The sequence below is a fragment of the Platichthys flesus genome, chromosome 6 (assembly GCF_949316205.1).
Source record: "Platichthys flesus chromosome 6, fPlaFle2.1, whole genome shotgun sequence".
Taxonomy (NCBI): Eukaryota; Metazoa; Chordata; class Actinopteri; order Pleuronectiformes; family Pleuronectidae; genus Platichthys; species Platichthys flesus.
Window position 1 is genome coordinate 7474634 of NC_084950.1, and position 12601 is coordinate 7487234.

General features: G+C 42.1%; 1 protein-coding gene across 1 annotated transcript in view; it reads right to left on the bottom strand.

Moving 5' to 3' along the window:
* mrpl23 (mitochondrial ribosomal protein L23) overlaps positions 1-9352 on the bottom strand; it is a 32141-nt gene extending 22789 nt beyond the window's left edge. Inside the window, exons 1-3 of the mRNA XM_062390491.1 lie at positions 9195-9352; positions 8064-8186; positions 302-384 (exon numbers count right to left, since the gene is read on the bottom strand). Coding sequence (XP_062246475.1) covers positions 302-384; positions 8064-8186; positions 9195-9214 — 226 coding nt within the window. The 5' untranslated portion in view covers positions 9215-9352. The remainder of the gene's footprint in view (positions 1-301; positions 385-8063; positions 8187-9194) is intronic.
* Between the last annotated feature and the right edge of the window lie 3249 nt (positions 9353-12601).

Here is a 12601-nt window from a genome sequence, read left to right on the forward strand (position 1 = left end):
TGAGGTATGGTCTCTACTTTCCTGATCTCTGAAGGCTTTTCGAACGGCGATAACTTCACAAGATCTTTGACTAGAGGCTGTATAATAGGATCCAGCTAGAATCACACTAAATAGGTTTTACATCCAGCCCAGTGTAATATCAACCCTTATTTTGGCTCGAGAGCAAAATAATTTATTGTCCAGTAATACCTACACTTTCAGAAAGAATGAAAATATTAAAATTGCATGCATAAGTGTGAACCACTCCAGGTTCTGTAGATGTTCCTAGCTATCTGTAGTGCACAGTTATGAGAACACTCACCAAACTGTATCCTGGTCCGGACTACTCCCACAGGGACGTTATAGATCTTCTCCAGGTAGTTCTTTACATCACACTTGGTCATTCTGTCCAGAACAGACATAGAACACACAGACGGGGGAAGAAAGAGAGAGAGAGCGAAGAACAGGGGTTATTCAAGTAATCTAGCACCAGTGTATGTGGGGGTATCGCGTGGTTTGAATGTGTGTGAGTTGGCAATGGAGTGAGGGAGTGTTGCAGTGGAGCACTTGCAGGGATACATGCTGGATCCCAGGCCATGAAACAACACCACATTCAAGTAACTGACACCGACATAGAAATGAAAGAGCCTACTTCCACACTGCATTCCCATAAACTCAGCAGTTATATTACCTACTGTAACAGAGAGGCTCCCCTATATGCCCATATTCAGCTTTTATTCTCTGGGCCATAAAGTGGGGAGAAGAAAAATGTGAGTGTCAGTGCTCATCCAATTAGCTGTCTGCATGTATCGATCGCACCCGGTGAAACTCTACACAGGAAGTGAGCCTGGCACCAACTGATCCGGTGGACCATCCCAGCTGAAGTTAGCTCACAGGGCGGCATTTGAAACAGATTGCCCCGACCAGAGGAAGAAAGGCTTTTAACTGCTAATCAATCTAGCCAATTGGATTAGCCTGGTAGAAAGCACTTCCCAAATGCGTCTGACAAAGTGCTTAATAGCGACGTTGTGGTCTGACATGAGTGCCTCTGATATGGTGTGTTCTATCACCTCATATGTTTCTTTGATAGAACGGGATAACATAACGTTGTCTATTTTTCCAGAGGACATAGCAGAATATCTGGATCTTTTGTATAAATACAAGGGCAAAGCAAACATTTGCATGAGAAAATCCCATCTGTGCACACAAAGAGTCTTTGTACCTGAGATGTGAGTGATGTAATATATGTTTCCATGCAGTACAAACAATTGCCTTTTCCTCTATAATAGGCTCTTTTTTTGGCAAAGCGGATGCCGATTTAGACCGAGAACACTTTCATTTGACTAGCAAAGATGTAGAAAATCAAGAGAGGCAGACTCACATTTACAATACTCAGGTAACTATTTCCACCATTACACAGGGCAGGATAGTTTGTATGACAGGCTTGTTCTACTAAATGCAACTTAAGGCCAATGCCATTGTGAGAAGAGAGAACTAAGCACTCACTGAGCTCTCTCTCTCTATGAGACGATAATGGTTGAGGACCACTGGGAGTGAGGGTCATGGGGTTTCTGCATCCCTGGGTTAAGAAAGGTGTAAACAAACCTTTTAAGGTTTCTGTGGGCCCATTTGTCTTGCTTCACCCACCCGAGAGGAGAGAGATGTATTTCCAAAGATGAAGCATGCAGATGTGTCTTTCTGCTCCATTTGCACCCACCTCCCCCCAAAACCCCTGTCTTGTGTGTGCCAGAGGGCAGTGAAGCGGAGCGCGGTGACCGGGGTACTTGAGATCAAGAGAGGAAGAGAGAGAGAGAGTGATTGCGCTGAGAGACGGGTTTTCCTAGAAAGCATTGGTGGGGAACTGGAAGAGAGGAAAGTGGCTCGGGGACTGTAAGGTCTCCTCTGGATCATTAGCAGAGGGAACACTGATCTGATTAATGAGAACATTTTAAATCCCTGCTGCCCTTACTACTCAAGTACTCAAATAATGCAGCTACCACACACAGAGGTAGGATGTATGAAATAAGATGAAGTCATTTCTGTTAATCAGCACTAGATGCACATTCATGTGCTTAATTAATTGGGTGTTGGCTAGAGCGGAAAAAACAAATATATGAAAGTGGAGAACAAACACCAACCAAATGCCATACAAATGATTAATAAATGGTATAATAATATATTTGCATTATTAATTAATGTACCGGATATTAATATTATTACCGAAAGAGGCGGTGGTCTAGTGGCACAAACTTGGACTATGGGCAGAGCAGGTCTCTGGTTCGACTCCACGGAGACAACAAAAAGACGAACCTGGATTGATTGTCCAAAAATCCAAGAATCTCCCTACCCTGTCTAGTGCCCCTGAGCAAGCCACCTTACTCCCCCAACATCTGCTCCCCGAGCGCCGTACATGGTCGCTCACTGCTCTGTGTGTCCTGCACAGAGATGGGTTAAAAGCAGAGATTAAATTTCCCTACCTGCATGAGTGTGCCTTTGCATGTCTGTGCATGTGTTTGGGACAAATAAATTCATCTTAATCTTAATCTTAATAATCAAGCCCAAAAAACCTAAAACAAAGAAATAGCATCAATAGTTTCTCAGAGCCCATGATGTCACTTACAGTCAGTCCAAAAGCTTTGAACGACAAAAAAGCAACAGAAGAGGAAGCTGATACCAAAGAATATTTGACAGATTTGTGAAAAAAACCAAAATGAATGGCATGATTATTCAGTTATCTAAAATTGTTGCAGATTTTGGTTGCAGCTCTATTGGAAAACACCCACACACATGAACAGTGTACAGTACATTTACAGGTGTTACATTAGACAGCAGTTTTCCCTACAACCTGAGTAAATTCATGACTCCCATCTCAGCTACAAACTGGAATCCAGACTGAGACGAAGCCTTGGGCTGACAGCGGAGGAGAAAATGTCAAGTTAAGCGTGTACATAAACAAGACTAAACTTAGACAAAGGGCGCGGTGTCTCCAATAGTGATGCAGGCAGCATCTGATCATCATCCCAGTATAAACAACCATCTGACTCCACAAGCTAACCTTTCACACTTGTGCCTCTTAGGAAGAATGAAAACCTGTCTACAGCAACTGCCAGGGCTAAAGAAATCGTTCCTCAGCAACTGGTATATATTTATACACAAACACACATGCTACGAAGATTCCTCGCCCAAGATGATGATAGAACTCTAAACACAAACCTAGAAAGGCATCAGATGACGCAGGCGATGGATTAGTATCAATTATGGTTGGTTGTTGCCGAGCAAGTTTAATAACAGGCATGCTGGCATTATTGGCAGAAAACAATTTATAATGATATATTGTTCTGTATTGTTCAGGGGGAGGCGTACAATGGAGATATAACACCTGAATCGGATATCAAGTTATCTGAAACAAACCCGTTGCTGAAGGGATACGGCACCGCTGAGGAAATAGGGTTAACTTGATGCCTTTGTTGAGCTCCTCTGTGACATAGTTATGTTTGTGTGCGAACAAGAGACGATAGAGCAGATTCATCATTCTGCAGATTAATTGATACTCTTTCATCAGCTGTCAAATGTACGCCTTCCTCTGCACTGGACTTAAATGCTCCTGGAAGTCCCATTCTAAAAAGTGGGCTAACACAGCCCAAGCCAAGAAGATCATGAGTATCAGTTCCAGTAGTTTAAAGAGGTCCATTTACACCTGTGCTCCCAAAGCATACGAGAGAAGTAGGTGAAAGGGCTCAGTTGGAAAATTGCAAAGACGGGACAGAGGCAGCTTTGACAGCGCTTGACAATAAAGACAGTGAATGAATTCTGGAAGCTCAGAGACGACTGTACGCCACTTGTCTATTAATGTGCTGGTGCTAAAAGAATGTCTGCCAGGTGAATGGGTGGTGCCTCTGTTGTACATAAAGGATGTCCTATATAGCCACCCACTCAATGATCTTTAACCACAAATGATACACAAACAACATGGACAGAAACACTAAGCAGATCAGGGTTTTTGGCTGTATAAAGTTTGCAGGTGCCAAAAACCCTCTTTGTAATGTGAGAAAATAAGAACATAAGTTTCCATGGTCATCCTTCAAAAAGGTGACTCAAAACTAACCTTTGAAAATCTGCGTTTAATCTGGGATATATTTAAGTAACATAATTGTTTTTATTGTAACATAACTGTCTTAACTTATATAATATTACCTTGTTTTTAGTGTCACTGTTTTATCACTGTTAAGTGCCTTTGAGTAATCAAATGTATTATTATTATCTAAATAATCAAAGTTGTAATAATGGTGTATCATTATTATGTATTAACTGAATGCACTTCCACAGTCATTGGACATTTGCTTAAAAAGATCTACAGCAAAATATGGGGGTGCTGTTGTCATGTCTTCTTGTTTTAAGACGAGCATCACTTCGTATGCGGATGATTCAGTGACCATCGGGCTTCTTGTGGCTGCTATGAATCCTCCTTGGAAAGGCTGCTTGTTTTAGCAACTTGACTTGGCAAACCACTGGAAGGCTTTTAATGGGGCTGCTTGTTTGATAGAAACTGGGCTGCATGCACATTTGGGCTTTTTGTGGTGCCTTTTTGGTTGGCAGATCAACTTAAGTATTACAAGGAAAGGGGAAGGGAAGAGAATGCGGCCACACACTGTGTTTCCACTATATGCATTTTGCAGTGGCTGTCCACTGCTCTGTGGACCGCTTTTAATATCAATCGACAGATACAAGAAGTGCCTGGAAGAGGGCGAGACAGAGAGATATAGAAGAGAGGAAGAGAGAGAAGATAGAGAATTGTAGATTTGACTAACATTAAGTTAGATATTTTTATTATCTATTAATACTGAATCAAACTGCCAGTGTACTAGGCACATATATCACCCAGGTGCCTAGACTGCCCCATGGACACACAGCATACATTGATGCAGTGTCGCAGCCTTTACTGCAGTTTGGAAGAACCTCATTCCTTCAGCACCTCCTCTGAAACCATCTGGTCTCTTTTTCCTGATTGTTGATTTACTTATGTGGACCTGATAACTCCTATTTAAACCTGTAGCAGATGTTAATTTGTCGATTTCTTTACAGAATAAGCTGTGTGAAATGTTCTTTCATCAGCGAATACTGCTAAATTATGTAAAGGTAAAGTTAACAATATAATGACATACAGAGAGAACGAATGAATCAGCAAAGAGGAACACATTGAAAGAAAGCACGCTTTGCAAACTGTGGTCTCGTAATAAGCAAGGCTGCGTAATAAGCCTCTCAGACTTAATATTACGTGTCACCTTTATTTACACAATGCAGAATAAACATCCACGGTACACAAAATAAATATGTACGTAGTCATACGCACAACATCAAAGAACATTATGTCAGAGCGGCTTAGTGGTGAGAATGAAACAGGAGAGTTGTTTTCTGCACAGATGAAAGGCAAAAAAGAACGCCGCTCTTCATTGTCAGCCTGCCCCATTGTCAGGTTTGGGTTAAGAAACGCACACTCATTACTTTAAACCTCCCATCTACACGGACAATACATGAACAGAAGTTGCTCAACACTAAGTATCAAGATCATAATAGCAGACTTTGTTTAGAGGGAAAGCCATTGAGGAACCTGAGACGTCGGGAGAGAAGAGACAGTTGAGAAGCTGAGAGTATAAGAGCAGCGTGTGAAGGATTAGATTATTGTTCAGGTTTTGGGTTTGACAAAAGAACAGAAACAGATCAAAGACCGGGTCACCAGCAGTCAGTAAACTGCTCACAGAGGGACAGGTCAGCAAAGACCCGACAGTTGGTTACACTGCTCGAGTGGCTCGCTAAATGACTTCCTACGACATAAACTGAGGTTAATTAGCGTGAAAAATGACCCGGTTCCCAACTAGAGCCATGTGATTACGACGAGGAACAGAAGCAGAGTGATCATGACGTTGTTTGGTCCAACAGGTACTGTACAGTTGTTAAAATGCAAAGACGATGCGAGCAGCTGTGGAGCCGGGTGAGTGTGCTCAAGTCTGATTACAGTGAGAAACCGCAGCACGGTCTGGTTTCATAGTTATTAAACAGTAAAGTAGCATGACATGTGACTGTATTTGACTGTGTAGTAGAGTGAACACAACGTCCAGTGTTGTATTATTTTCGTGTGCATTTGTGTGTGAGCACTGGCCTCATGCCATGCCAGGTGAGGCACAAGCCGTGCGTGTGGGAGTAAACCTCGAAATTTGATGATGTTCCTTCTGGAGCAGAGAGAAAATTCTAACACAGTACAAAAGGGTTGAGAACAATCAAAAAGACAAACAAATACTTCCCTCCAGCAGGTACAAAGTGAATTATGGGCGAACAGAGCCCAGGTGTCCCACACAACAAGTGCCAAAAAGGGATTGGCTCTGGATGCGTTGCAAAGTGTTTACGAAAAGCACAATAAACAGCAGCGCCCAGGGTTGAGAGGGAGGGAGAGGACAGAGAAAGACGTGTACAGATGATAGCAAGAAAAGGAGAAAGAAAAAAAAGAGAGAAGGCGAACAAGACACACAACCATGGTTATCTACTCCCAGGTGTCACAGAGATAAAAGCCACGTTGTGTTGTGGCCCTGAGAAACGCCGACATCGCCACTTCTCATTAACAGCTGCCCGGCGCTACAACTTACCCACGCCTACGCCGCCTACCCTCAACAGTCATAACTGCAACAGCTTTCACTGCCGTACTGACTCAGACTCATCAATAAGCTGGGAGTGGGAGTGATAATTGGTGTGTCTCACTGTCTCAGCGTCCATTCACTACATTGTGTGTTTGAGAAGTAAAACATAACAGTGTTTCAAGTGCACACCGAAGCCCCAGCAGCATATCAATCAGCCATGCACCTCTCCCAAGCATCAAAGACTGCAAGTAAAAAAAAGAACCTTACACACCCTTATAAACACACACGCACCCTGCACTTACCCACTTTTGTGCATACATACACAAAGACTCACACTATTCTAACAAACTGACTCACCCACTGACGAGTGCATGCACGCGCAAACACACACACACACACACGCACACAATTACATAAGCACCCTAGGAGTTTGGCAGAGAAGAGGCAAGAATCAGAGTGGGAGGCCAGGCACCTGGATGAACAGATTATGGTCTAAACCCCACCAGAGACACATAGATGATCTGCCTCAAACTTCAATTTTTTTCCCCAGTGTGGGCTCTGGGCCTCACATCGCCGGAGGAACACTGCGAACCTCAGTGACCTTGGCTGGCGGAGGTAGTCAAAAGCAGTTCATCACTACTAAGTGCTGACTGGGTCGGACCTCCTGTTGCGTTTTTTGACAGAATGTGCACCGTCTTGCATGCATGTGTGCTTGCATGTGTGTTACATACAAACACACACGTAAGTGTTGTAGAGTGATCAAAAGCATTGTTCTTTCACATTTTGTGGCTTGTCCGAGTGATTGATGATTCACATCTCACTCTGTTCCACCCCACCTGAACCTCTGCTGCAGCGCCAAGCAAAGCCACGGTTGACCTGACTTCACACCATGCTGCTTTTTTCTCAAGTCATTGTTGCAACCCAGCTCATTAAAGACAGCCATAAGTTTGTAAGAACTGTCTGTACTGTTGAAGCCGGACCCTCAGATGTCTGTTCTTGAGGCAGTCACGCCACCTGGTGGCCAACTCCAGGCGCACATTACTCGTCCGGCAACACTGCTTCAGTGCCAATAAATACAACTTACTGCACATAAAATGTAAAAATACAGTTTGTTCCCTGTATGATAAAGCTGACTCATATTAAACTACAACAGTGACAATGGTAAAAAACGACAATAAGTTAGAGGCAAAATATAATATCAGCACAATAATCAAATTTACATCATATGTTACTGTTGGCCGTAGGACAATAAAAGAGAAAAAAGTATCCATAATTTTTTTTACTGCCACTGTCAGTCTGCTAACTTGCCCTCTCTCGCCAAACATGAGTGTTCTTCAAGCAAGACACTATAAACACGTGCGCATGGCTGCAATGATAACACTGGTCATGAGTTTACTACATGTTTGATCAAGAAGTGTATTGACAGTAAAATTAAGATGGTAAATCAACACTTACTCCATTGGGATGCGAAACTGGACAGTGTCAGGGGGCTGCTCTTTCCCCGGCCTCACCAGGGTCAGGAACCACTTGGGTCTGAAGATCCTCAGCTGGGGGTTTCCCAGCTGGTAGAGAGGGTACCTGAAAGGAGAGGGAGACTCTTATCATCTTCTACAGTTTCCATCCTAGACGTACTGTAGTAAATCAAACAATCACAATAACAACTGCTGGGATATTTGATTTACAAATGTCTTTCAAATATATTTTGTTTGCAAGGACCAATCTCTCAGAAGAAAATTGCCCCAGGAGTTTCTTTCAAGGAATCTCGTTTTAAAGGATTGGCCATCATGTCTTTACAAGGTTATTTTTATCTGTTCTAGAAATGTATTTACAGCCGTCATTGTGTTTCCTTTCACATTTGTTTCGATTAACAGAGGAGGACAGCCCCTATTTAATTGAATAGACATGTGTGGACAAGGCTCAGAGCAGCTAGGTGACTCCTGGACAGAAAAACAAATGCATAGGCCTCCCTGCTCATAATGTCATGTAACAGAAATGAAGAAAGACCAACCTACTTTCAGCTGTAAATCGGTTCAAGCTTGGTTATGACCCTGTCTGATCATCTAAGTGCTCCTCTACTTGCCCCAGCCAAGCCAAGCCTTTCATTCGATGAGTTCCATGTATTTTTTTCTACAGTAGAATAAACATGTCCTTCAATGCATCCCTGAGGAATAACTGTCCTGATCCAGTAGGCAAGTAAAACTATAAAACACGTGACCTGTTTCAATACCTGCAGACGATTATATCTACTGTGCGTGCTGTGTGTTGTTTTTAGCATCACGAGCTAACGGTGGCTACACTGCTGTCGCATCACGTCCTTTGAATTCAACAGTAAATACACAAGCTGCAGCTCAACACTTGCTGACAAGTCTGTGAAATAACACACTTGTCCCCCCTAATTGTGTTTTACAATATGAGCTACGTCCATACGCAGTGCAGCGATGGACAGGCTCGGACTGGGCGATGCTAACGTTAGCTGTGTTGTGCTAGCTTCGCAAACTGGCAGAAATTGCCGTCCCAATAAATACGTGAACTCTAACAGACGCGTCGTCGCATCTAGAAAAGGAGAAGTGAAAACGCTTCACTTACAATAATCGTGTCACTGGCATCGTGGGGCCGGTTTGTTGTGAGACATAAGCTAACGGCTACTTTAGCTGTTTTGTAGTCTCCTCAAGGTTGTCAAACGCCACACGTGCGGGGATGTGCTTCCGGTAGCAGTGCGCGTGCGCATGCGCAGAGGATCCGAGCAGTGCCCTTGAAGAGAGGTTCAGAGTCAGCAGCTGAAATCAGAGGATTCATTTAAAAAGTGTTGGTATCTGTAGAAACTGTTCGTGTAGCAGCAGACTGTCTGTAGTGAGAGAAACTGAAATTATGGGACCACGTTACTGATTTATTATTATTATTATAATTATTATTATTGTTATTAGTAGTAGTAGTAGTACTAGTAGTAGTAGTAGTCGTAGTAGTAGTAGCAGTAGTAGTATTGGCATTGCTATTGATGATGATATCCGTCTTTTATCTTTATAATATAAAGATTTTTTAGATGCTATTATGGACCATGAATGACAAACACTGACCAACTCGCCTGACTGTGCTTGCAAAATGTATAAGCATTATATAAATATATTGATATGTACATATTGATATGTATGATATAGCTTTTGGCCATATGTCCAGCCCACAGAAAAAATCTGAATATTGTTATCCCCAGGAATCATTCAAACTCATAAGAAGTTTGTGGCAAAACTACCAAGGTGAGAAGTTCTTAATCACAACTATAAACATTTTCAAAATTCGTCAGAGTTCTCAGAGTTAAGTATTTGTTCACTTCTAATATAAATTGGAATTTGATATATGCACAATTGTTTTTTTTTTTGCACACTATATTAATCCCTCTATATTCCTGACAGATGCAAAGGTGGTTGTCAATAAATACACATCTAAATTGTGAGATCAGTGCTGTATCATGCAAAATATTCAATTGACACAAGTCATGACTCAGATAAACCTGTAACATCATCTGAGCATGCAATATTCCCATGGATAAATGTTTCCCATTGGAACCAGCTGCTTCAAGCTCATCCCATGATAACAGCGGAGCTCATATTCATTTTAAGAATGGGTTTCCATGTTGAGAATGGCCCTGAGTGTTATTCTCAGGGGCACATGAGATGAGACAGCAGCAGAGGGAGACTTTATCCCATCGCTCTGTGGTGCTCCGTGCCCCAGTGATTGACCTCACACCCACTATGATGTGCCTGCAGGAGAGAGGGGGGGGGGAATGATTGAAGGTCCCCTGAGTGGAACATAAGTCCCTGGCTCAGCTGGTTCAGACCTGGCAAGATACCACACTGACACTGGACCACACTGAGAGCCTACACTTTGCCTGGGAGGGAAGTTTCCATCAGTTAAGATGCCATGGCTTGTGTGTGTGTGTGTGTGTGTGTGTGTGTGTGTGTGTGTGTGTGTGTGTGTGTGTGTGTGTGTGTGTGTGTGTGTGTGTGTGTAGAGACAGGGACCATGCTGGAGGGGCAGTTAGGCATTTGATCATTATGCAGTTGTTGTAATGTTCCCCAGTTGGCTCAGGTATTCGTCTCACTATATCCAGAAGTTTCTGTCATCTGTACCGTTGGGCCGTTGGTTTTCTTTGCCACAGGAAAGAGAAATGTTCACTGATGTGATTTTGTTGGTTGTTTACTTGTTTGTTGCTTTGAAGCTGGCGGATCTGACAGCTGATATGAGAGTGTTTGAAGGTGGTGAGGCAGAGGTGAGAAGGTCACTTTCAATACATACACTGTAATGAGTACTGCTGCTTTATATTACACATTTAACCACTTGGTTGTTCAATGATATAAATGATTGAGATATTTGGAATTCCATCATATCAGTGTTCTTGTTTAGTGTATATAAGTGGCCTGTTACTTTGGATTTGTCACCATTCTAATGACCTGTCAATCAATCCAATTCAGATATGTGACAAGTATGTGAATTAACCCCCAGAAACTGTCTCTTTGCTCCCACAGGTTATCACAGCACAGTTTTAAAATAAAACTGCTCAGAATATTTAGACAGATAAAAAGATCATCTGCATTGTGATCAGTGCATTATCTGACACGACATGGTTTTTGTCTTTAAAATCTTGAATTTCATGTTTTGGTGCCTCCGTGGCTTTCATGAGGCAGAAAACGCTCACTTTTCTATGAGAGGTAAGTAAGAAGCATTTTTATAACCTGAGCATTTCAGGTTTGCTCAAGGTGTTTTCTCAGAAGCATCAGCCTGTCTGCCTCTTATCACGCAGTGCCACCATTACTGATCAGTCCTCCTCAAAAAGCTGGATGATAATCAAACCACCTCACACTGCTGGGTTCTGTACTAAACAGCAGAGTGTGATCTTTTATATTAAATCTTACTTGTTGGAAATGTGTTGACGGGTGGAGAAGTGCAGCTCGTTGTAAAACTGCATGGAAGTTGAAATCTGGATGCCTGCAATCATGATCTGTGTTTAAATATGTATTAAAACAAATAAGTATTTATTTACAATAAATCTATAATGTGGAAATATAGAGTTCATATATAGAGAGTCAAGGCGTCGGTGTCACCTGCAAAAAACAATCCAAGTTATAAAGTAATTTTTCAAGTTAATTGCCAAATAATACAAAAATGTCAGCTTCTGAAATATGAAGATTTCCTTTTTTTTTGTTCAATATACTGTATAACCCTATCCCTCCAGGGGCATTTGTCACAGTTTTCTGACAGAACAATGAGCTGCTGATTAATTGTCAAATATATCAATCAAAATAACCGTTTGAATGAGTCTCTATTAAGTACAAAATAATAACCTGATGAATTTAGGGGACTCATTAGAGGCCTTCAGCTGGTTAATCCAGATGCGACTATGAACATAGATAGATAGATGGATACTTTATTAATCCCGTGGGAAATTTAGATCATCCTCTGTACATGTCTGTAAATGTGACACTACTCGTGATGTTATTCATATAAAGGTGCTTTTTATTTTCATCTATACTTTATCAGATATATGCATAAGTAAACAGCTAACATTAGTATTACTGCTTTGTTTATAGGACTAAATGATTTCTTCCTTATGTCTGTTTTTTAAGTTAAACCATTTCTACCGTGCAGGAAACCATGTCTTAATATATGTGCAATATTGATTTCCACATTCTTATGACCTGTATCCTCCCCTGGGCCTGTTGGACATGGAGCTTGCTGTGTGTGCAGGAGCAGTAGCTGCACTCATTACCTCCGTCAGGGTGCCAATGTTTAGCAAGGCTCCAGCCAACGCAGACCAAGCCAGATCCAGGGGGAGCGGAGGGGGCCGGCAACATGAACCGACACAACCTTCAGCCAAAGGTCCGGTCTCACACTGTTGTCCAACTCTGCCATTTATAGATGCGATTCAAGCTTGTTTGTCAATGCACACAGTTGGGCTCTTAGATGGGAAATAAGAGTCAAGGATATTAGTTTATTTCACT